This window comes from Meles meles, chromosome 10, assembly GCF_922984935.1.
Source record: "Meles meles chromosome 10, mMelMel3.1 paternal haplotype, whole genome shotgun sequence".
Classification (NCBI taxonomy): Eukaryota; Metazoa; Chordata; class Mammalia; order Carnivora; family Mustelidae; genus Meles; species Meles meles.
The window spans coordinates 12,287,766-12,310,248 of record NC_060075.1 but is presented as its reverse complement, the minus strand read 5'-3'; the positions used below and the strand labels follow the sequence as shown (position 1 = coordinate 12,310,248).

The following is a 22,483-nucleotide window of genomic DNA, read 5'->3' as shown; positions in this document are numbered from 1 at the left end:
TTGTGGGATACATTTTTTTTTATTACATGAAGTGAAATGCGTAATAATAAATGTAAATGACATACATTCTGTCAAATGGGAAAACCAGCAACACCAACCCAGTCAAGACACACGTCATCACCTCTTGGTGTTGAGTTCCCTTCCAGTCAGTATCCATCCCTCTGGGCAATCAATGCTCTGATGTCTATCCTCAGAGATTAGATTTGCTTGTTCTTGAATTCCATACACTTTTTTGTGACTCATATCTTTCACCTAACATATACGTCTATTATTTATCTTTATTATTATGTGTATTAATAATTTTCTCTTTTTTAAAAGACTTTATTTATTTATTTGACAGACAGAGATCACAAGTAGGCAGAGAGGCAGGAAGAGAGTGAGAGGGAAGCAGCTTCCTGCTGAGCAGAGAGCCCGATGCGGGACTGGATCCCAGGACCCTGGGTTCATGACCTGAGTGGAAGGCAGAGACTTTAACCCCCTGAGCTGCCCAGGTGCCCCAATAATTTGCTCTTTTTTTGTTGGTTGTATTTTGGGGGGAGGGGTACTTTACCACAATTTGCCTATCTATTTACATGTGGATGGACACTTGGGTTGTTTCTAGATTTGGGCTATTAGGAATAGATCTGCGAAAGCAACATTCTGGTACAAGACTTTGGTGTGGACATACGCTTTTCTTTCTCTTCGGTACATAGTCGTGGGATTGCTGGGTCGGACGGTAAACTCTCATTTTCACTTTATAAAGACTGTCACACTGTTTTCCCACACAGTGACTCCCTGTAGCCTTCTCATAGGAAATGTGAGTTCCGGTTGCTTTACTCCTTTGCACTGGGGGAAAAAAGCAGAATGTGGGGAAGGGAAGTCAATATGGTTGTGCAAAGGAGTTGGGGTCCGTATAGCACTCTGCTGGGAGGACCACATAGGACACATAGGGCTCCAGGGACAATGAGGATAAGATATCAGGGAATTCCCGGAAACTTTCTCGTAACAGCTGACAATGCAAACATTTATTAAGAGGAGGTACTGTGGTTCCAGAGAGACACAGACGCTGCAGGAAGGGGCAGTAAGAGCTGGGGGTTACAACGAGACTGGGTTAGAAAAGCTTTGTAATTGCAGCAGGCAGATTGGTTACTGATCTTCAGGCCACTACAGGAATACTAGTGTTAAAAAAACAAAATCAGCCAAGTGAATTGGAAGATCGAATTGGCTTTATTAAGCAATTCAAGAATGGTGCAACGCCCCATCCAGCAAGTAGAGAGATGCTCCAAGGAGTTGTACAAAATGTAAAGTTGTTACAGAAGGAAGCATGGGGCAAGGAAGTTGCCAGGAAAAGAAAGCAAGGCAGTCTGTTCAGGACACCTTTTTTAAAAAATGATTTTAATTCCAGTGTAGTTAACATGGTGTTGTATTCGTTTCAGGTGCACAATATAGTGATTCATCAGTTCTATCCATTTCTCAGTGCTCCTCAAGATAAGTGGACTCCTAATCCCTTCACCTATTCCCCTCCCCCCAACACCCACCTCCCTTCCAGTAACTATTTGTTCTCTATAGTTCAGAGTCAGTTTCTTGGGGCACCCAGGTGGCTCAGTGGGTTAAGCGTCTGCCTTCAGCTCAGGTCCTGATCCCAGGGTCCCTGGATCGAGTCCTACGTAAGGGGCTCCTGCTCAGCGGGGAGCCTGCTTCTCCCTCTGCCTGCCACTTCTTCTGCTTGTGTTCTCTATCTCTGACAAATAAATAAAATCTTTAAAAATAAATGAAGTGGAAACATTTTTAAAAAGGAGTCTATTTCCTGCTTTGTCTTTCTCTCTCTCTCTCTTTTCTCCTTTTGCTCATCCGTTTTGTTTCTTAAATGCCCCATTGAGGGAGGTCCTATGGTATTTGCCTTTTTCTCTAACTGGCTTCTTGGGCTTAGCGTCATACTCTCTAGATCCATCCCTGTTGTGGCAAATGGCAAGATTTTATTCTGTTTTATGGCTGAGTGATATTGCATCGTATACTTACCACATCTTCTTTACCCATTCATCTCTTGATGGCTACTTGGGCTGCTTGCATGGTTTTGCTACTGTAAATAATGCTGCGATAGTCATGGGGAGCATATATCTCCTTGAATTAATATCAGTGTTCTGCACAGCAAAGGAAACAACCAACATAACTAAAAGGCGACCTACTGAATGAAAGAAGATATTTGCAATGACATACCTGATAAAGGGTTTAGTATCCAAAATATATAAAGAACTCATACAACTCAACACCAAAAAACCAAATAATCTAATTAAAACATGGGCAAAAGACAGGACACTTTCTTTGGAAGTCAAGGGAAGGCAGGGTTTTTATCATGCAGATGACCTCCCTCTTGGGGACCAGAACATTTTCAGAGACTGTTAATGGGCACTTTCCTGGGAGACACTGAAACTTTAGTTAAGTCTTGGTTTGCTATTCAGGGATAAATGACTCCATTTTGGGCTTGTTTCTCTTTTTAACACTAATATGGCTTTCTGTAGGAGGTGGGAAGTTCCTCAAAACTGGAAAGAAAAGTAGACAGTGAACGAGTTTGAAGGAGCCTGTTGGATTCCCAGGGGAAGTGTATACAGAGGAGTATTACCCTCAGAGAAAGATCAGAGAAACTAGGGTGTGAGCCTATTCCCTGGACCCAGTTCCAACGAGCAATGCCCTATTGTAGAAAAAAAGGAAGAAAGGAAGAATGACTGATGTTGAGACAAAGAAGAAGGGGTCCTGGGCTTTAAAAACCTGTAGGAAGATTGGCTTCCCAGGAAGACCTGGCTATTGGCTGGTGAAGAGGCTCAGATTACCAGCTCTTCCCTAAGAACACCAGAATATTAAGCTGGGGGATACTCCCTCACTCCCTGACCTGCCATGGCTACCAGGTTTCTCAGTTTTGTGGCCTTTTGTCTCTTGGGAGCAGGTAAGTCCAGGAAACAGAAGGAAACTCCTGACATGGGCCTTTCAATTCCAGATCCTGGACATTCCTTCATCTGACATGAAGTTGTCATTAAGACAACTGTTATTTCCCTCTATCTACTTTTGCTTCTATAGCCTTCTGTGATGGAACACACAGATGCTCAGATACCAACATCCCTATCATAGAAATGGAAAAGAAGCTGAGCTTTGAATGTTCTTAGAAAACAAGTCATTTTGCGAAGTACTGCTATCAACAAGACTATGGACTGAACTCCAAGTCTGATTCATTAGTCAGATAGTGCTGAAGTCAAAGCCAGAAGAGATGTGTTTGAAGTGTACGCATCTCAAAAACATATAGAGAATTTCCCCTTGACTCTGAAGTGGACCAGCACCAATCAGACCTCTCTGTACTTCTGTACCAGTCTGTGAGTCCACAAGACTGCATGCCCATAGCCGCTTAGCTCAGAAAGAGCAGGTGGCCCCTTGTTCATGCCGTCCCTGCCCTAACCTGAAGGAAGCCCAAGGTCCCTTTCTGGTCCCCTCTCACCCACCAGCTGCTAATTTGAAACAAGCCCCTTGATGAATTTCATTTGTCGCTCTTTACCTCTTGTGGAACCACCCTCCAGGTGAGCTGTGAGATTATCAGGGGTTAGTGCATGCCCTCTGCTCACTTCCTAAAGACTTGTCTCCCAGGCATGATCTGACTCACCTGATCCTTACCTAACAGCCTCTAGAGATGCCAAGGCTAGAATGCTGTTTTTCTAATGTCCTGTCTGTGTGAGGAAAGACTGTCTTGTCTTCAAGTAGAGTGGTTCCTCAATGAGTACATTTTATAGATGAAAACTAACTCCAAAACTTTGGAGACCGATGTTGACTTGAGACTTGAGATTAGAAAAGCTGTGCTTTTACAATAGCAGCAACAGTAAGTTCCCATTCATTTAAAAAATTCAAGAACATCATACCCAGTAGCGTAAATAACACTGAAGGGGAGAACAGAACAGAGAAAAGCAAGTGCTGAGGAGGTGGTAAAGATATGGGTCCTCTTTTGCACTGTTGATGGGAATATAAAATAGCACGACCACTGTGGAAAATAGTACAGCAGGTAGGGGGTGGTTCCTGGGCTGGGGTGAGAAGGGGTGGGAGTTAGTGTTTAGTGGATGTAGAGTTTCAGATGGGGAAGATGAAGAGTTCTAGAGAAGGATGGCAGAGATGGCAGCTCCAGAATACGAATGTAGTTAATGCCATTGCACCGTAGACTTGAAAATGGTAAGTTTTACGCTATACACATTTAATCACAACAGTGAAAGTAAAGGAGAGTGTAAATGAAAACTTAGAAAAGTCTATCTTTGAATAAAGATGAGTTCCACTTAAGAAATAAGGATTAAGGAGCGCCTGGGTGGCTCAGTGGGTTAAGCCTCTGCCTTCTGCTCAGGCTGAGGTCATGATCTCAGGGTCCTTGGATTAAGCCCCGCATAAAGCCCCACATCAGGCTCTCAGCTCAGCAGGGAAACTGCTCCCCCCACCCCGCCTACTTGTAATCTCACTCTCTGTTAAGTAAATAAATAAAATCTTAAAAAAAAAAAGAAATAAGAATTAGTTAACCATAATTTTGAATGGAGGAAAATTAAGATTTTAGTGTCTTAATAGGTTCCACCCCACTTCTTAGGGAGGAGAATATTGTTGATGGGAATATTTTAATGTAACTCCTGGAGATGGAAGGAAAAATGGCAATGGCATTGTTCTAGATAATGCAGGCAGAAGAACTTGAGACCCTGGAAATTCTTGGAAGGGGCCATCATGATTAAGGATGGGAGAGAAAGAGTAAAGATCTGCCTTCTGCACCATATGACTCCTTTGTAGGATATCCCAAATCTTCAGGAAATTCTACTAAACTCTCCAGTTATCGGTGTAGATGATTTGGTTGAAGGAATAAAAAAAGGATTCATGGCCAGGTGAGGTGGCAAGGTTAGAGAAGACTAGAAGAAAACAATTGTCCTTGGTGGTGGTCAGAAATCTCAGGAAGGGCTTTGGATTTCCACCATTTTGAAAACTCTAAGAAATTCCACCTAGTTTTTGCAGAAGATACAATTTCCCAGATCTTATCTGGATTATAAATTTATTAGCTGAAGTCTTGCTTTTATGAAAATAAGGTGGGGGGGAAGCTCCTGAGAAAAAGTCAGTATTTTAGGAAACTAATAATTAATTAGATAAGCTTCTACTGGACCAAAATTCTTAGCATTTATATGAAACGTTGGCTTCTTTTATCTTGTCTCACTTATCTAATCTTCAGATGACATGAACATTCTTCCCCATAATAAAAGTTGGAAATGTCAGTGCAAAATATGTTGGGTATGTGACTGTTAAGATCTTCAGAAAGTTGGTCCCATGCATTCTTACGTGCTAGACATCTTCTACCTTCTTGTTTATACAGCAGATTGTCATTATTTGTCATTCTTGTTTTAAATTCTTGGTTCATAAGGTTTAATAACTCACATTCTGGGGATATATATTGTCCAGTTGGTTATTCCAAAAGAAATCCAGCCCCCAAAGGCTTTAGTCCTTCTAGAATAGTCTCTTGTTTTCTGGTTAGTCTCTAGTATTCATATTTGCTCCTTGTCTCTTAAGGTTCCTCTGGGGAAAAAGACAGGAAATGATGCTAGTTTGCAACGCTAGTAGTATCCAGAAGCCAGTTTTTATAATACCAGCTGGGCTCCTCTTGTCTGAAATAGAATGGCTGTTTATCATTGGGTCTCAGGGACCTCTAAAGCAATCTTACATATTTGTAAGATTTATAGTTATATTTATATTTTTTTAAAGATTTATTTATTTATTTATTTGACAAACAGAGATTACAAGTAGGCAAGAGAGGCAGTCAGGGAGAAAGAGGAGGAAGCAGGCACTCCGCGGAGCAGAGAGCCCGATGCGGGGCTCAATCCCAGGACCCTGGGATCATGACCTGAACCAAAAGCAGAGGCTTTAACCCAGTGAGCCACCCAGGCACCCCATAGATATATTTATAATTAAAAATTGATTGGCAATCCAGAAATTCTATCTAACTGAATTTTTAAAAATGCCAGGCATCCCTTAAAGCAGAGAAATATACTTTCTTAGTGTAACATATGCTGATAGTTTGTATTTCTATGTGTTTGTGTAGAAGTTTCTCCTTATCTATCATCAGAAACCCCGTAAGACACATCAGCTGCTGTCATAAAAGGTTTTAATGAGTTACATATGTACAAAATTCATAAAAAGTATTCAGTTAAAGAACATGACCATCTGGGCTCGAGATAATTTTATCCGGTTTATATCCATGGAGATTTGCTCTGGGTGGAATTTTCCTCCTCTGGGCTGCATCTTCAAGGGGGTCACTGATCATAGCTCACTGGCAGTGGTATTTGATGCAGTTGTTTGCCTTCAGATTTAGAAAGTCAAGAAATAGATGATATTAGAATATCTATATCCACTCCATGAAATTCACTATTTGAAATTTAATAACACTTAAGTCAACTGTAAATATTTAAAGAAATTTACACGGAAAGTAAATGAAGTCAGAAGTAGCAACTGGGTGGGAAGTTGACGGGTTTAGGCATTAAAATCCTTCTCCGATTCTGTTTTCCCAAACTCCTCTGTTTATTTATTTATTTTTTTACCTGGCATTAATCCAGACTAGCTTCGCCTTCCTAGCATCCTGTAGAGAGCATTAGAATATTTTATTTCCTACATGCACATTGAAGAAGGCTTAGAGAAGTTTAATCATATACATACATGCTCTCCTATATGGGGAACGGGCATTCTATTATCAGTGAACGGAGGCAAAAAGGTTTCTAAAAGAGTAAGGTTAGAAGAGAAAGAAACAAATTCTTTAGGGGTACCTGGCTGGCTCAGTCAGTGGAGCAAGAGACTCTTGATCTTGGGGTTGTGGGTTCCAGCCCCACCTTGGGTGTAGAGATTACTTAAAAATAAAATCTTTAAGGTGTGCTTGGGTGGCTCAGTGGGTTAAAGCCTCTGCCTTTGGCTCAGGTCATGATCCCAGGGTCCAGGGTCCTGGGATCAAGCCCCGCATCAGGCTCTCTGCTTGGCAGGGAGCCTGCTTCCTTCTCCCTCTCTGCCTGCCTGTCTGCATACTTGTGATCTCTGTCTGTCAAATAAATAAATAAAATCTTAAAAAGAAAAAAAAATAAGAAAAAATCTTTAAAAAAAATAAGAAGAAATTCTCTAGCAGGAGGGTAACAGTCCATATTATTTTCCTTATTGGGGTGAGCTGATTAGCAGGCACCTTGCAAATAGGCCTGTCTGGACGGTCTGCCCTGAGCAAGCTGTCTGGGGTCATCAGAGCGAAAACAACTTCAGTTAATTATTAGTCATGCAAAATGCCTTGGGAGTCCATCTGCAGTAAGAAAGACAGGCTGTCTCTCTCTCTGGAATCTCTGCCACAGTTCCTCCTTAAGCAACGCAGTCTGACCTAGGCTAAGTTGACTCAATTTTTTCCAAAGCAAACATTTCCTCCAGTCACCTTTATTTTTATTACCATGTAGCTACGGCTATCTTTTGTCTTTTTTTTTTTTTTCTGTCTGCCGGGGCTGGGAGGGGGGAGAGAAAAAAAATAGTGCAACAGGCAAACAGTGAAAGAGTCCCTCATTTAAACACACCCCAGGATTCTGGCATCACGACAAAGGCAAAATCTTGATTATTCCCCGATGGGCCACAGGGGGGCACTGTGGAACTGCAGAGCTTCCAAAGCGGCTGGAACAGAGCAAGGGGCAGATCCAGCCAGCTACCTGGGACCGGGAGGGTTAAGGAACAACCTTGTTTGGTGCTTTTATCCACTTAGAGGCTTGGTGCTGTAAACATGAATTTGTGGTGGTGCTGTCCCATCAGGGTGCCAGAACTTGAGCTCCGCAGTGATTAGGGAGTCTCTCTGAGCTTTGCAAGGGGAAATGAGGGGAAGTGCTGGGAGGGGGCAGACAGCTTGTCCTGGGCAGGGAGAGGTAAAGGAACACCTGCCTCAAAGGAAAAGCAAAGGAGCTGTGGGAACGGACCTGCAGCCTAAACCCAGCTAGTCTAGACCATCCCGCCCCACCCTACATGTTACCTAAGAGGCTTTGCAGGACAAAGCTGTGCTCCTGGATCAGACTAGCCAGGAGGCTGGCAAGGATGGCCAGGTTCATGGGAATGAGGAAAGACAGTGACATCAGAGCAGTGACATTGTTGCCTAAACTCCAGAAAAGGGATGCCCGAATCTTCAGCTCTCAGAGGACCAGAACTCTGAGCAGAAAGAAACCTGTCCAGTTCTGCCGCACCTGCCATGGGCTGCAGGCTCCTTTGCTGTGCGGACCTTTGTCTCCTGGGAGCAAGTATGTCCTTGAAACAGGGGGACATCTCTGTTCTAAGCCTGACAGCACCTGAGTCTGTGGCATCATCGGGCTCCCTCTCGTGTTCTTTCCCCAGGCCCTGTGTCCTTCCCTCCCAGTCCCAGTGGATTCTGGAATCAGCCAAACACCAAGACACCTGATCAAAGCAGGTGGGCAGCAAGTGACACTCCCCCTATCTCTGGGCAGCCCAGTGTATGTTGAGTCCAACAGGCCCTGGGTCAGGGCCCCCAGCTTTCGGCATATTAGGATGAGTTAGAGCAAAAAGACACTTCCCGGGATGAATTTTCAATGCGGCAGTTGAGTGACTGTCATTCTGAGCTGCACGTGAGTTTCTCGGAGGCTGGGATGTGGTCGTGTATGTCTGTGCCAACACCTGGTGCAGCCAGGGTCACCAGCGTTCTGTGCACAAACCTCCCGGTCCCAGCGTGGAGCGTGGTCAGAGCTGACAGATCCGCGAGAACTAGGGACTCAGCGAAAAGGGAAATAGTTTGGGGCCCTGCCAAGGGTGGCCTCTGGCTCTTCAGCCACTCAGGGCAGGGACAACAGGCCAATGAACTCTGTTCAGAGGGTCGTGCTGCATCCAGTGGGTCACACCAAAGTTACCGTCCCTGCCTGGCCCTGCCTGCTGTAAGTTTAAACGAACGACTTACAGATTCACAGCCGACACCCTTTTTTCAGGAGGGAGAGTTCATCCGGGGCTCAAAATTGTTTGATACATTGGTAGCTAGAAGGTGGGGTCACAGAGCTGTGTTTTATATAATACATGGACAACATCTTGAGATTTTAGGAAAGTCTAGAAGAGGAAATATGATTAAAGATGGTTGAGAATATAGAGCTATAAACTTATTAAAAACCATGCGACTTGTCATGTAATCTCTTTTCTCATTCTGCTCAAAGTCTTCAATACCCAGAAGATACAAAGCTAGGCCTAACGGCAGCCGCATTGCCTCATGCATGCAGGTCCCGAGTAAGGACGGGCTCATGGCTGAGACCCTGGAGCTGATTCTGACCTCTCCCTTCTGGACTTCTCATCCCAGGCTTGCCTCCCCTGAGGACAAATAGGCAAAGGCTCTCCGGTTTCCCCCAGGAGCAGTTCTGCTTCCCCAGAATAGCTTCTCACGCATCATGGCCCAGATGCTGTCAGCTTCTGACTGTGGCTTCGTGGCGGTCTTCTGGATTTGCATCGTACTTTGTGGCCTAACCGTTCTTCTCAACATGGCCCCAGACACCAGAGTCTTTTAAATTCTCTACATCTGCTCTCGCTCTTCTCATGGTCTAGAAGGCCCTTCCCTGCTGCCCGAACGTGGCCGGATTCCAGTCATCTCGCAGGGACTGGCTCAGACAGTGCTTCTCGCCCAGACATCCCACAGGGCTGTTCTACTGGTCTGCTCAGCATGCTCTAACAACATGCCACACACTGGGCGGCTCAAACAATAGACATTTATTTTCTCACAGGTCTGGAGGTTGGCAAGTCAAGATCGAGGACCCATGGGGTTAGTTTCTGGGGAGTGCTCTATTCCTGGCTCACGGGCAATAATCACCTTCTCGCTGTGTGCTTGCCTGAGGACTGAGAAAGAGCTCTTTGGGGTCTCTTCTTCTCTTTTTTTTTTTTTTTTAAAGATTTTATTTATTTATTTGACAGGCAGAGAACACAAGTAGGCAGAGAAGCAGGCAGAGAGAGAGGGGGAAGCAGGCTCCCCGCTGAGCAGAGAGCCTGATGCAGGGCTCAATCCCAGGACCCTGGGATCATGACCTGAGCTGAAGGCAGTGGCTTAACCCACTGAGCCACCCAGGCGCCCTGGGTCTCTTCTTCTCAACAGACATCAGTCCTCTTGGCTTAGGGTCCCACTCTTGTTACCTTATTTAACCCGGCTTCCTCCCTAAAGTCCCCATCTCCAGATACACACACTCACACTGCGGGTTACAATCACATTCAGCAGATGAATTTGAGGGAGGGGGGACATAATCCATTCATAACAACAATATTGCTCTCTTTACTTTCATAGGAAAAGCCAAGACTTTTTGATATTCTTTGACACTTGTGAAATAAATGAATTAATGGCCACTTATGAGAGCCAAGGAATCTCACCAACTGTTTTCCTTTACAGAGATCTCTTCCTTGGGATGTAATAGGTAGTCCTGGCTCTCCCTCCAACTTCTGCAGTACCGTGAACAATTTTGTGTTCATAGCCAGAATGCATGACCTGCACTGCAAAGAAGCCTAATTGAACCTAGAGCTGAAATACGCTGATGTTCTTTTGGAACGGAGAAAATTTCGTTAGGGTCGCCTGTATCTGGTATCATGAGCCTGTCAGGAATTTTCCTTCACCAGCCACCACTTCAGAAACATCTCGTGCTTCTCGGAGATGAATCTGAAAAACAGATAAAGAAAAACTGCTGTGCTTGGTAATAAAACCTTGACATCCTTGCCAATTAAAGGGTAATTGTGCCCATGGGAGTGTGTGTGTGTGTGTGTGTGTGTGTGCCTATGCACGTGTGTGCATGTGAGTGTGGGTTTTTTGGGGGAGACACACAAAATGGAAATAGCTTCTCTCCGGGTGGAATGTATTAAGAGGCTCCGGGTCACAGGGTAGGACACAGGTACTTGTGGGTAATGATCGTAAATGTCACGCCCAACTGTATCTACCTTGACTAGAGCTAACAGGGTTTATTTACGGGTTTATACGTTCAAAAATAAATGGTAAAATAGAGAAATCCTCTTTATAAGATGCACTATTTAAAATCTGGTAATTATTAATTTATCTACACAATCTGGAAGTACCTGGATCGGATTAACCTGGAGGAGGGATGGGAAGTAGTATTTCCAGGCTGGATCCACATGAGATCATCGGAGTGCTCATTTTTGTGGCTCGTAGCATTCTGACTTGTCTCTGTCATTGTTGCATACCAATTACAACGGTGTAGCAATTATTTCCCTCGCAGTCAGAATGTTCAGACCATCTTTCTCCTCCACAGGCTAAGGGTGGATCTGAAGATTACCCCTAAATCAGCCGGGCTGGGAAAGCAGAAGAAAGGGTGTGGTGGGGAGTGATTACAGCAGTGGGAGGTGGGGGATTTCTGTCCTTGATCTAGACAGAAGGTATCCACCTGTGAGACAGGAGCCATCAGCTGCACGGAGGAACTGTGCCCCCACAGTCAGCCAAGGGGCCCCGGGAGGGTTTGAGAGAGTGGCCCAGGAGAGGACAGGTTAAGGGAACTCTTGGCTACCTCCTTCGTCAGGTGGTTTGAGATTCTTTTTTTTTTTTTAATTGTATTTATTTATTTGACAAACAGAGATCACAAGTAGGCAGAGAGGCAGGCGTGGGGGAGGGGAGGCAGGGTCCCTGTTCTGCAGAGAGCCCGATGCGGGGCTCGATTCCAGGACCCTGGGATCATGACCTGAGCCAAAGGCAGAGGCTTTAACCCACTGAGCCACCCAGCGCCCCTGGTTTGAGATTCTTTTTTTTTTTTTTTTTTTAAGATTTTATTTTTATTTATTTATTTGACAGCGCACGCGCGCGCGCAAGAGAGAGAGAGAGAGATCACAAGTAGGCAGAGAGGCAGGCAGAGAGAGAGAGAGAGGGAAGCAGGCTCCCTGCCGAGCAGAGAGCCCGACGCGGGACTCGATCCCAGGACCCTGAGATCATGACCTGAGCCGAAGGCAGCGGCCTAACCCACGGAGCCACCCAGGCGCCCCCTTGGTTTGAGATTCTTGAGCGAGTCCTGGGACACATGGGGCTAACACAGGCTCCTCACTGCCCAAGCAGAGGAGACGTGCCTTGAACTTAAGAATGCACCAAAGAGGTAGTCCCTGTTCCTGGATGGGAAGTGGAAAGCGAAGGGGTTGGAGCCCCATGGCCTGGGGAATTAGTGTTGGGCAGGGGCAGGCGGAGAGAAATCAGGTGTGTTGGGGGCATAATAGGACAGGATCACCTCATACCCACCCCTTGTGGAGGCACTGGGTGGGACAAGGAATGCGCCTAGAGTAGCTGATCCTGAGTCCTACTGAAGTGCCCTTTGGTATCAGACCAGAAGGCGGCCGGCAGCGAGAGTAACACCAGAGCAACAATGTCACAGCGGTGACATCATGGGCAGACACTCCTATCAGGGAAATGGGAGGTTCAGAACCCTAGGCTGCTCACTCCAGGAGACCCCATCCCTGGTTGGGGTGCACTCTTGGTTTCCCGATGCGCCATGGGCTCTAGGCTTCTCTGCTGCTTGGCGCTTTGTCTCCTGGGAGCAGGTGAGTTCTAGGCACGGTGTGCACGCCTCCGATGTGTTTTGCCAACCTGTGATACAGGCTTGCTGATGCTGGCTGCAGCAGGAGGCCTCCCTCTATGCTCTGTGCTCAGCTTCTTTCTGTCTCCTCCCCAGCAGGCCCAGTGGCATCTGGGGTCACCCAAACTCCAAGATACCTGATCAAAACAAGAGGACAGAAAGTGATGCTGAGATGTTTCCCTGTCTCTGGACATCTATCTGTGTACTGGTACCAACAGGTTCTGGGCCAGGGCCCCCGGTTTCTCACTCAGTATTACAATAGGGAAGAGAGAGACAAAGGAGACATCCTGGAACGGTTCTCAGCTCAGCAGTTCCCTAACTATAGCTCCCAGCTGGACCTGGACTTGCTGGAGTTGGAAGACTCAGCCCTGTATCTCTGTGCCAGCAGTGAACACAGCCCTGCACGATCAGCAGCCTACTGTACAAAAATCCTCCCCCCAACCCCCAGGTCAGGAAGTGATGGCAAGCGTGGCAGTGCCAGCCCCAGTGGCCCGGGCCCTGGGAAAGCAGATGGGCCTCTCCCCAACGCTCATGCTGCTGCTTATGTGTGGGGCACGGCTTAGAGCTCACAGAAATCATGCAAGATACGTATCATGTTACCTGTTTACATATATGAGGAGAAGTAGCTTTCCTGGGTCTTCTATTTCAGAACTGGCAGAGTGAGGAACAGTTCTGTTCCTTGACACCTGGGCTCCTTGCCCCCTTATGGAATTGTTCCTCCCCCGGGCTTCCCTTCCCAGGTCCAGGTGAGCAGGGTGGGAAAGACCACCCTCCAGAGGTGATGATCCTAACCTCCCCCTACCCCCTCTTAACCCCCCCCCCACAACTTCAAGGAATGTGACTTCAAGGCAAAGAATAGCCATTGATCCTTCCCTGTAACAACAACAACAAAATAAAATTAACGAAAAGAGAGAAAGGGGCAGTGTTCTGCAGGGCATGGACCTAGGTCATGTCATGTCTCCCGCAGAGGCTGTGTGAGTAGGGAGGTATCTAGATGTGCTTTTCCAGCTCCACAGCAGAAGGAATGGGATGTGTACAAGGAAAATCTTGGTGTTCCCATACACGCTGCAATCTACCATGAGGGAAAAGACCATGGATACTCGTTATTTATTCCTTACTTTCTTTCACGCCACAGTCCGCGGTCCCTTACTTTGTGTAAAGTACTATATCACTTAAAATAGAAAATGCAGTTTAATATGTTTTTTTTTAGTTTAGTATGTTTCTTGTCTTTGGGAGTTTTAAGGTCTACAGTATAAATGTATCGTATTTATCTTAAATATTTGATGATTTCTATTGGATCCTCCTGTCCCATGAAAGCAAGTGACTCACAAAACTCCAAGGGCCAAATAAATGCATGCCCAGACACAGTTCAGCTCTGCAGCAGGTGGAGACTCTCAAAAGAAAATAGCACTGTCATGTATCGACAATTTACTACATGCCAAATAAAAGTCCTTTATTTGCAAAATTTCCATGAATTATCAGAAGAAGAAAAAAAGCCTAAGAGACAAATGCAATTTCTGTTCTCATTTGAAAGATGAGGGGAGTTGTGCTTAAGTTAAAGAACTTGAGCAAATCAAAGAGCTGGTCAGATGCAGAAGTGGGGCTCAAACCCCGTCTGATGGATTCTTGAGTGATGTGCTGTGTTTACCGCGCTACGCGGTCATGCATATTTATAGAGATACCTGCCCTCAAAGCCAGAACTTTCCTCCATGTCCTTTTCAGCCTGGTTGGCTCTGATGAAAGCATTGACAGAGATCAGTTCCCCAGGATAAAGGGGTGTGGGGAAAGACATCCGACTAGGAGCTCTATACACGCAGCTCTAGGTTCCAGCTCCAGCACAACCTGCTAGTCAAGACCCGAGGCCAGTTTCTTGACATGATGATCTGAGAATTTTCACGGATAAAATGAGAGTGGTAATGTCTAACAGTATCACTCAAAGTACTCCAGAGAAACAGAGCAGAGTACACGTGCGCACGTGCGCGCGCACACACACACACACACGTATGTATATAATTTAGGTATTATAGAGAATCAACTCATATAGTTGTAGAGGCTGAGAAGTCCAACATCTGTAAGTTGGGCCGGTGGTGCTAGAGACCCAGGGAGAGCAGAGATTCAAGTTCAGAGGTTAAGCAGGAAGAGCTGATTCTCCAGTTTGAAGGCCATCAGCTGGACAATTCTCTCTTACCTGGGGCAGAATCCATCTTTTTGTTCTATTCAGGTCTTCAACTGATTGGATGAGGCTCACCTACATTATGGATGGCAATCTGGTTTACTCTGTTGATTAAAAGGTTATTCTCACCTAATGTTAAAATCTACTTACTTACGAAAGAAACAAAATATTGCCATTTGCAATGATGTGGATAGAACTAGAGGGTATTATGCTAAGCAAAATAAGTCAATCAGAGAAAGACAATTATCATATGATCTCACTCATATGAGGAATTTGAGAGGCAGGGCAGGAGGGTCATGGGGGGTAGGGAGGTAAAAATGAAACAAGGTTGGCCTGGAGAGGGAGACAAACCATAAGAGACTATTAATCTCAGGAAAGAAACTGAGGGCTGCTGGGGGTGGGGGTAGGGATAGGGTGGTTTGGTTATCGACATTGGGGAGGGTATGTGCTATGGTGAATGCTATGAAATGTGTAAGACGATGATTCACAGACCTGAACCCCTGGGGCAAATAATATATTATATGTAAATTTAAAAGAAAAGAAGGAAACAGAGCTCTGGGCTCTTGCTCTCAGAGGCACTGTGGTCAGATGATCAAGTCTCCTCAATTAAAAAAAAAGATTGAATTAACAAGTGAGGGATTACATAAAAGCTGGGATGGACTGAAACAGACCCACATTTTTTTTTTTTATTATGGACCATCTTCTCCATATCTTTCCATTTATTCCACTTATATGGGTTTATAAATACGTTTTTCAAATTATTAAATAAGAAAATTATTCCTACCAACATCCCACAAAAAAAAATCTACCTATTGAAAAATTAATCATATCTCTCAGGAACACCCAGAATGGTGGTTAACCACATATCTGTGTACCCTATGGCCCAGTCAGGTTAACACATAAAACTAGCCATCATACCAACTTCCAGGGCTATATAAACATTCAATAAGCATAAAATACCTACTAAGCACATAGTAAGAATCTGGATATCTTGATTCTTTTTGCTAGTCTCTGACAGCTTTTTCCACTGTTTCTTTTGTACAAAGGTGGGTATGGACACGTTTTACCTAGAACTTCTACAGCTGGCACAGAAACGGAAATATTTATGCCTGATGATTCATTATGAAATTAACTAGAGCACATGACATTCCTTCTCAGACATTTCGACATTAACTTTATTGACAAATGAATTATAAGCAATAAGCATTACACACTTTAAATGATCAGATCAATGTTTTTTTGGCGATTTATATGTATATACCCATGTAACACCCACCACACTAAGCTATAGAACATTTTTTATCACCCAGAAAGTTCCCTCATGCCCCTTTGCAACTCCTGTCTCCATCTCCGACAAACTAATGATATGATTTCTATTGCAATAGATTATGTTTGCTCAGGCATCTTTTTAATGGATATTTAAAGTCTCTACCTAGGGGCGCCTGGGTGGCTCAGCCAGTTAGGTATCTGCTTCAGCTCAGGTCGTGCTCCTGGGGTCCTGGGATCAAGCCCCATGCTGGGATCCCTGCTTCTCCCTCTCCCTCTGCCCTCCCCCCCACCTTGTGCTCTCTCTTTCTCAAGTAAATAAATACAATCTGAAAAAAAAATAAGGTCTCTACCCATTAAAACAATTCCTCTTTAGTACACAGCTAAATATATTTAAGAGAGGGAGATGCTTTTGCAAAGTTCTATGGTTAAGAAATGCTTGAAATCATGTGTGATACAGGATCCATGTTAGGGACAATTCTATCTGCAGATAGATGGTTTGATAAAATGATCATCGAAAGCTCTTCCTAGCTGCTTGAAGTTGTTTCTATAAAATTTATTTACTCATTTTAATTCATTTCTTATCTCCTGAACCCATCCATTCAAGTTATTTTATAATGAAGGTTTGACCAAAACTCTTCATCTCCAAGGAAATTATGTTGTGTTCCTATCTGATGCCTACGTAGCTGGACTTCCTATTCACGCATGGCGTCTTGGGGCCGAGCAGACCACAGGCAATGGTGACATCACTGAGAGATCATTCTATCGTGGCAGAAGGGTTCCCTTTGCCCAGACCCAGTGTCGAACCCTCAGAACACGAGCCTTGACCTGGAAAATTCCCCTCTCTCTTCCGGCCTTTCCTGCTACCATTGTCATTCATCATGTGATCTTCTGTCTCCCGGGCCAGAAAAGTCCCAGGCACAGACGTGAAACCCACTCCTGGGCCTGCCAGGCCCCGAATCAAGGCTTGACATTATGGCTATACCATCAGGCTTCCCTTTGGTTCCAGTTTTAGTTTCTGTGTCTTCTCCAGAAGCCCCCAGAGATGCGGATTCACTGAGCCTCCAGATGCGTGATTGTGTTAAAATGAAACCAGCACGGCAGGAGGTGGCCACAGACAGGAGACCCATCATGCCCAGCTCTGGCTACGTGATTTGCAGAGCCCGTGGTTCAAATATCATTAAGAATTTGAAGATCACAACAACAGAGCGCTGACGACGGTATGCGGTCCCTCTAAGCATGGGACCGTGGGCAATGGGATGCAGTTTCTGAGTTTTGTTTCCTTTATTACTTAATGGCAGCTATTCCTCACGGGAAGGTGTTCCACCATGGGATGGACATCTCGGATTAAAAAACAAACAAACAAACAAACCCAGAACATTTTGCACTTACCCTGGAGGCTGCCATCTCTCCACGGTCCCTCAAACATCTGAACGCCTTTGTGCCTGTGTGTCCTCTGCACCACTGAGCGGACCTCATCTTCCACAGAGAAACGTCAGTCCCAGACTTGAGGTGTTTCTGCTTGCCGCTGTTTCACCCCAAACACGGGAAGTAAGAGCTCTACTGAGCACAAAGGTGCTCTGGCTACATTTGGCAGGTGTCCCGTTAGTGGACTGATAAGAAACAGAGCAAAACAGCGCCTCAAGAGTTGATGAGTCTGACCCTGAGGTTTAGAAACCAGATACCAGGAGAATTGTAGCTGGAAGGATATTAACGGGATGATGGTCAATGAAGCGAAGAGGAAACAGATACTTAAAGGAGTATCTGGGACTCACGAGTCATAAAAGGCATCAGGAAGCCCTAAGGATTTTTCCTCAATTCAAAACTACAGAGATAGGCTTTACATGCATACGTGAAACCAGTGCACCGATGAGAGATTCGGTCACAGGAATAGAATGTACATAAGGTTGCATATTGTTTCACAAAAAGGTGAAGACTCACTTGTAAGACCTGTGTCAATTCAGACAAGTCCTTTCTTCCCATCCTAGGCTGTTCACTTGTACCGTGATGTTTCTCTTTGACCCCCTGCAGAAGGGGTGTGGCCCCTTGCGAGGGTTGGCTCTGGGGCCCAGGCAGGAAGAGTGACATCTCAGAATGACTCCCTGGAGAGTCCCCTTCCAGGCTCAGCAGCCCAGAGACCCAGAGGACCCCTCCATCAGCCCTGCCCCTGCCATGAGCGTCAGCTGCCTGTGCTGTGTGGTGTTTTGTCTTCTACAGGCAGGCAAGTCCTGGGTCCCTCTCCTGGGTGAAAATTTCAAGGTCCCAGCCCTAAGCCTTTCTGTTGTGTCTGTGACATCAGCTTTATCTCCTTCCCCCACAGGGTCGCTGAATGCTGGCATCACTCAGACCCCCAAATTCCAGGTCCTGGGGACAGGACAGAACGTGACACTGAAATGTCTCCAGGATACGAACCACAACTCCATGTACTGGTATCGACAAGACCATGGACCTGGGCTGAGGCTGATCCATTACTCAGTCAGTGCTGGCACCTCTGCAAATGGAGAAGTCCCGGATGGATACAGTGCCTCTAGGTCAGATATAAAGATCTTCCTTCTCAAGCTGCTGTCCACAACCCCCTCCCAGACCTCTGTGTACTTCTGAGCCAGCAGTGTTCCCACAGCATTGCCCTGCTGCCTTCTCTCCGCACAAAAAAAGGAAGGGGGAGGTCCCGTGCTCCGGGACTCAGCAGCGCCCTCTGCACACTCCCAGGAGCCCAGAAGCCCTGGAACCTGCAGTGGTCTGTGCATAGAGGGTGAACCTCAGTGTATGCTGAGACCCAACTCCAGGGCACTCTCAGCCTGGCCTGGACCTGCCCAGCTGTCTGGTGGCTATATCTCCACCTTTGTTCTCTCTGTGCTCAGCAGCTGCCTCTCTAGCTGGGAGCGTGTTTGTATAAACAATACAATGTATTATTAACAATATAGTGTTAAATCTGATACATCCAGACCCTCTTGTCTCTCCCTGGCACCTCAGCAGCATCTCTCTCTAATGCCCTGGTATAGACTCTGCTCCTGCCAGCCTTTCCCATGGGGCAGTCCCCCAACAAGGCCCTGCCTTGTCGTCTCCCCACCTCTGGGCCTATATTGCACAGCTCTCTGGCCCTCTCTGTTCCTGCCACACTGCTTGGCTCTCGTCTCTGCCACATCCCTTCCCATCTCAGAGAACTCCAACTCTAGTTCCTTGCACTGGGCATGGACCCTTCCTTTTTGTGATGGCTGACTTCCACTCATACTCATGTTCAAGGTCCCTGTGAGTGGCCAGCCACTACTGGGCACACCTGTTTCCCAGATGAATGGTGGACATAGTTAACAAGTCTCTCTGTTCCAGATTTTCTGGGTCCTGACTGCAGACTGTTCTTGCAATCAGTTTTTAAGTGCTGGTATCACAAAGACCACATTTTCTGACAACAATACATTGAAGACAAAAATAAAAAACAAAAAGTAGCTTTTATTTAAAAAAAAAAAAAAAGCCAAACAACTCATATTTAGAAGTTTAAAAACATAATCCTAAATAAATCCTGAGATTTTACCTGAAATCTAAATAGGAATTTTTTTTTTGTATAAAACTGTATCTTCTTTATTTTGCATACTTTAATCTCAGAACAAAATAAACAGAAAAAAAAACCCACAATACACATCCAAACCCCTTGTCAAATATCAGAAGGGATAGGGCTTGAGGGCCTTCTTTCCTGCCTCAGAGACAGGAGGAAGAAAAAAAAAACCCACTAGACATCAGCAGAGGGAACCAGGTGAACAGGGCCACTCCGGGCTGCTAGGGAGCCATGGGGACACTATACAGAGGGCTCAAGGTCTGCAGGTAGAACTAATCTACTTCTTCCATGCAAGAGGCATCCTCATCACCCTCAAGGGGGGGGGGGGATCTCATCAGGAACAGCAGCACTGGGTTCCTCTGCTGTCACTTCATCCTCATCAATGCCCAGGCCTAGCTTGATCATGCGGTAGATGCGGTTGGAGTGAGTCTGGGGATCCTCGAGTGAGAACCTAGAAGAGAGCAGAGCTGTTTCAAACAGTAGCACCACCAGGTCCTTGACAGCTTGTCATTCTTGTCCACCTCTGCCTTCTGCCGCAGCGTCTTCACAATGGGGTGGTCAGGGTTGATCTCCAGGTGCTTCTTGGCCATCATATAGCCCATTGTGGAGTTGTCCCGAAGGGCCTGGGCTTTCATGATCCACTCCATGTTGGCCGTTCAGCCATAGGTGCTAGTCACAATGCAGCAGGGTGAAGACACTAGCCTGTTAGAGATGGTCACCTTCTCAACCTTCTTATCCAAGATTTCTTTCATGAGTTTGCAGAGGTTCTCGAACTTGGCCTTGCTCTCCTCCATTTTCTTCTTCTCCTCTTCATCTTCAGGCAGCTCCAGGCCCTCCTTGGTAACTGAGACCAGACTCTTCCCATCAAACTCCTTGAGTTGCTGCACGCAGTACTTGTCAATAGGCTCCGTCATATACACTACCTTGAAGCCCCGCTTTCGCACTTGCTCCACAAAAGCGGAGTTGGCAACCTGCTCTTTGCTCTCACCGGTGATGTAATAGATGGATTTCTGGGTCTCCTTCATGCGCGACTCATATTCTGAAAGAGAAGTCATCTCATCCCCAGACTGGGAGGTATGGTAACACAGCAGCTCAGAAAGGCGGCGCCGGTTAGTAGAGTACTCATGGATTCCAAGCTTTAGGTTTTTAGAGAATGCCTCATAGAATTTCTTATAGTTCTCCTTGTCTTCTGCCAATTCAGAGAAGAGCTCAAGGCACTTCTTCACAATATTTTTGCGAATGACCTTCAAGATTTTGCTCTGCTGGAGCATTTCTCAGGAGATGTTCAGGGGCAGATCCTCAGAGTCAACCACACCACGGATGAAGTTGAGATACTCTGGTTTCAGTTCATCACAGCTGTCCATGATGAATACACAGCGAACATAGAGTTTGATGTTGTTCTTTTTCTTCTTCTTCTCAAAGAGGTCAAAAGGAGCCTGACGGGGGATGAAGAGCAATGCCCTGAATTCCAGCTGACCTTCTACAGAGAAGTGCTTGACTGCCAAGTGGTCTTCCCAGTCATTAGCAAGGCTCTTGTAAAACTTTCCATATTCCTCCTGAGTAATGTCATCAGGGTTTCTGGTCCAAATGGGCTTGGTCTTGTTCAGTTCTTCCTGATCAATGTATTTCTCTTTAATCTTCTTTGTTTTCTTCTTCTTGTCTTTCCCACTATCATCCTCCTCATCTGAGCCCACATCTTCAATCTTGGGCTTCTCCTCATCATCTTTATCTTCTTCCTCCTTCTCCCCTTTCTCCTCCTCTGCCTCATCATCACTGATTTCTTTCTCTTGTTCCTTCTCCAAATAAAGGGTGATGGGGTAACCTATGAACTGCGAGTGCTTCTTCACCACTTCTTTGACACGTCTCTCCTCTAAATATTCTGTCTGGTCTTCTTTAAGATGGAGAATCACTTTGGTACCCCGGCCAATGGGCTCACGATGGTCTGCACACACAGTGAAGGAGCCCCCAGCAGAAGACTCCCAGGCATACTGCTCATCATCATTGTGCTTTGTGATAACCACCACCTTCTCTGCCACCAGGTAGGCAGAATAAAAGCTAACGCCAAACTGTCCAATCATGGAAATGTCTGCACCAGCCTGAAGAGCCTCCATGAATGCTTTAGTTCCGGACTTGGCAATTGTCCCCAAATTATTTATGAGATTGGCTTTGCTCATGCCAATGCCTGTGTCCACCAGAGTCAGGGTGCGTTCCTGGGGGTTGGGGATGATGTCAATTTTCAGCTCTTTACCGCTGTCCAACTTGGAAGGGTCTGTCAGGCTCTCATAGCGAATCTTGTCCAAGGCATCAGACGCATTACTGATCAACTCCCGAAGGAAAATTTCCTTGTTAGAATAGAAAGTATTGATGATGAGGGACATAAATTGGGCAATTTCTGCCTGGAAGGCAAAAGTCTCCACCTCCTCCTCTCCATGGTGCACTTCCTCAGGCATCTTAAAAGAGAAGAACTGCAAGCACTACAGACCACAGTGGGTAGGGACTGCGTCCGGCAGTGACTCCGCCACGAGACCGCACAGGGGTGACTCAAGAGAGTCTAAATAGGAATTTTTAATGTTTAGAAATAAGAGATACTGAGAATACAAAGGTTGTACTTAGAGGAAAATTTATAGATGCAAAGGACTTAAGTGTTCAAAAAGTAATCATGTAAATATCAAGTTGAGGACATAGGACAAGAGCAGAATAACCTAACCCAAAAGCAGAAAAAGCAAAATCATAGAGATAAAGAACAAAAATAGGTGAAACAAAAAACAAAATAAATTCATGAAACTCAACAATGGCAGACACTGCTTTGGAAATGAGCATTGTAAGCAGGACTGATGAGGAACGAAGGGCAGTAAAAATAACATTAAACATCAAAAAGAAAGGATAGCTAAAAATAGAACAGAGCTCAAACTGTGAAAGAACACTATG

At 45.5% G+C, this 22,483-nt stretch overlaps 1 pseudogene and 2 gene segments (V, D, J or C); 2 read left to right on the top strand and 1 right to left on the bottom strand.

The window, feature by feature from the left end:
- Nucleotides 1-22,483, top strand: part of LOC123951612 — a 366,823-nt gene that overhangs the window by 163,328 nt on the left and 181,012 nt on the right.
- On the top strand, nucleotides 18,129-18,611 carry LOC123951619. The segment is given in 2 exon segments: nucleotides 18,129-18,226; nucleotides 18,326-18,611. Coding segments are annotated over 2 exon segments (330 nt in total).
- Nucleotides 19,604-22,049, bottom strand: LOC123951611 (annotated as a pseudogene).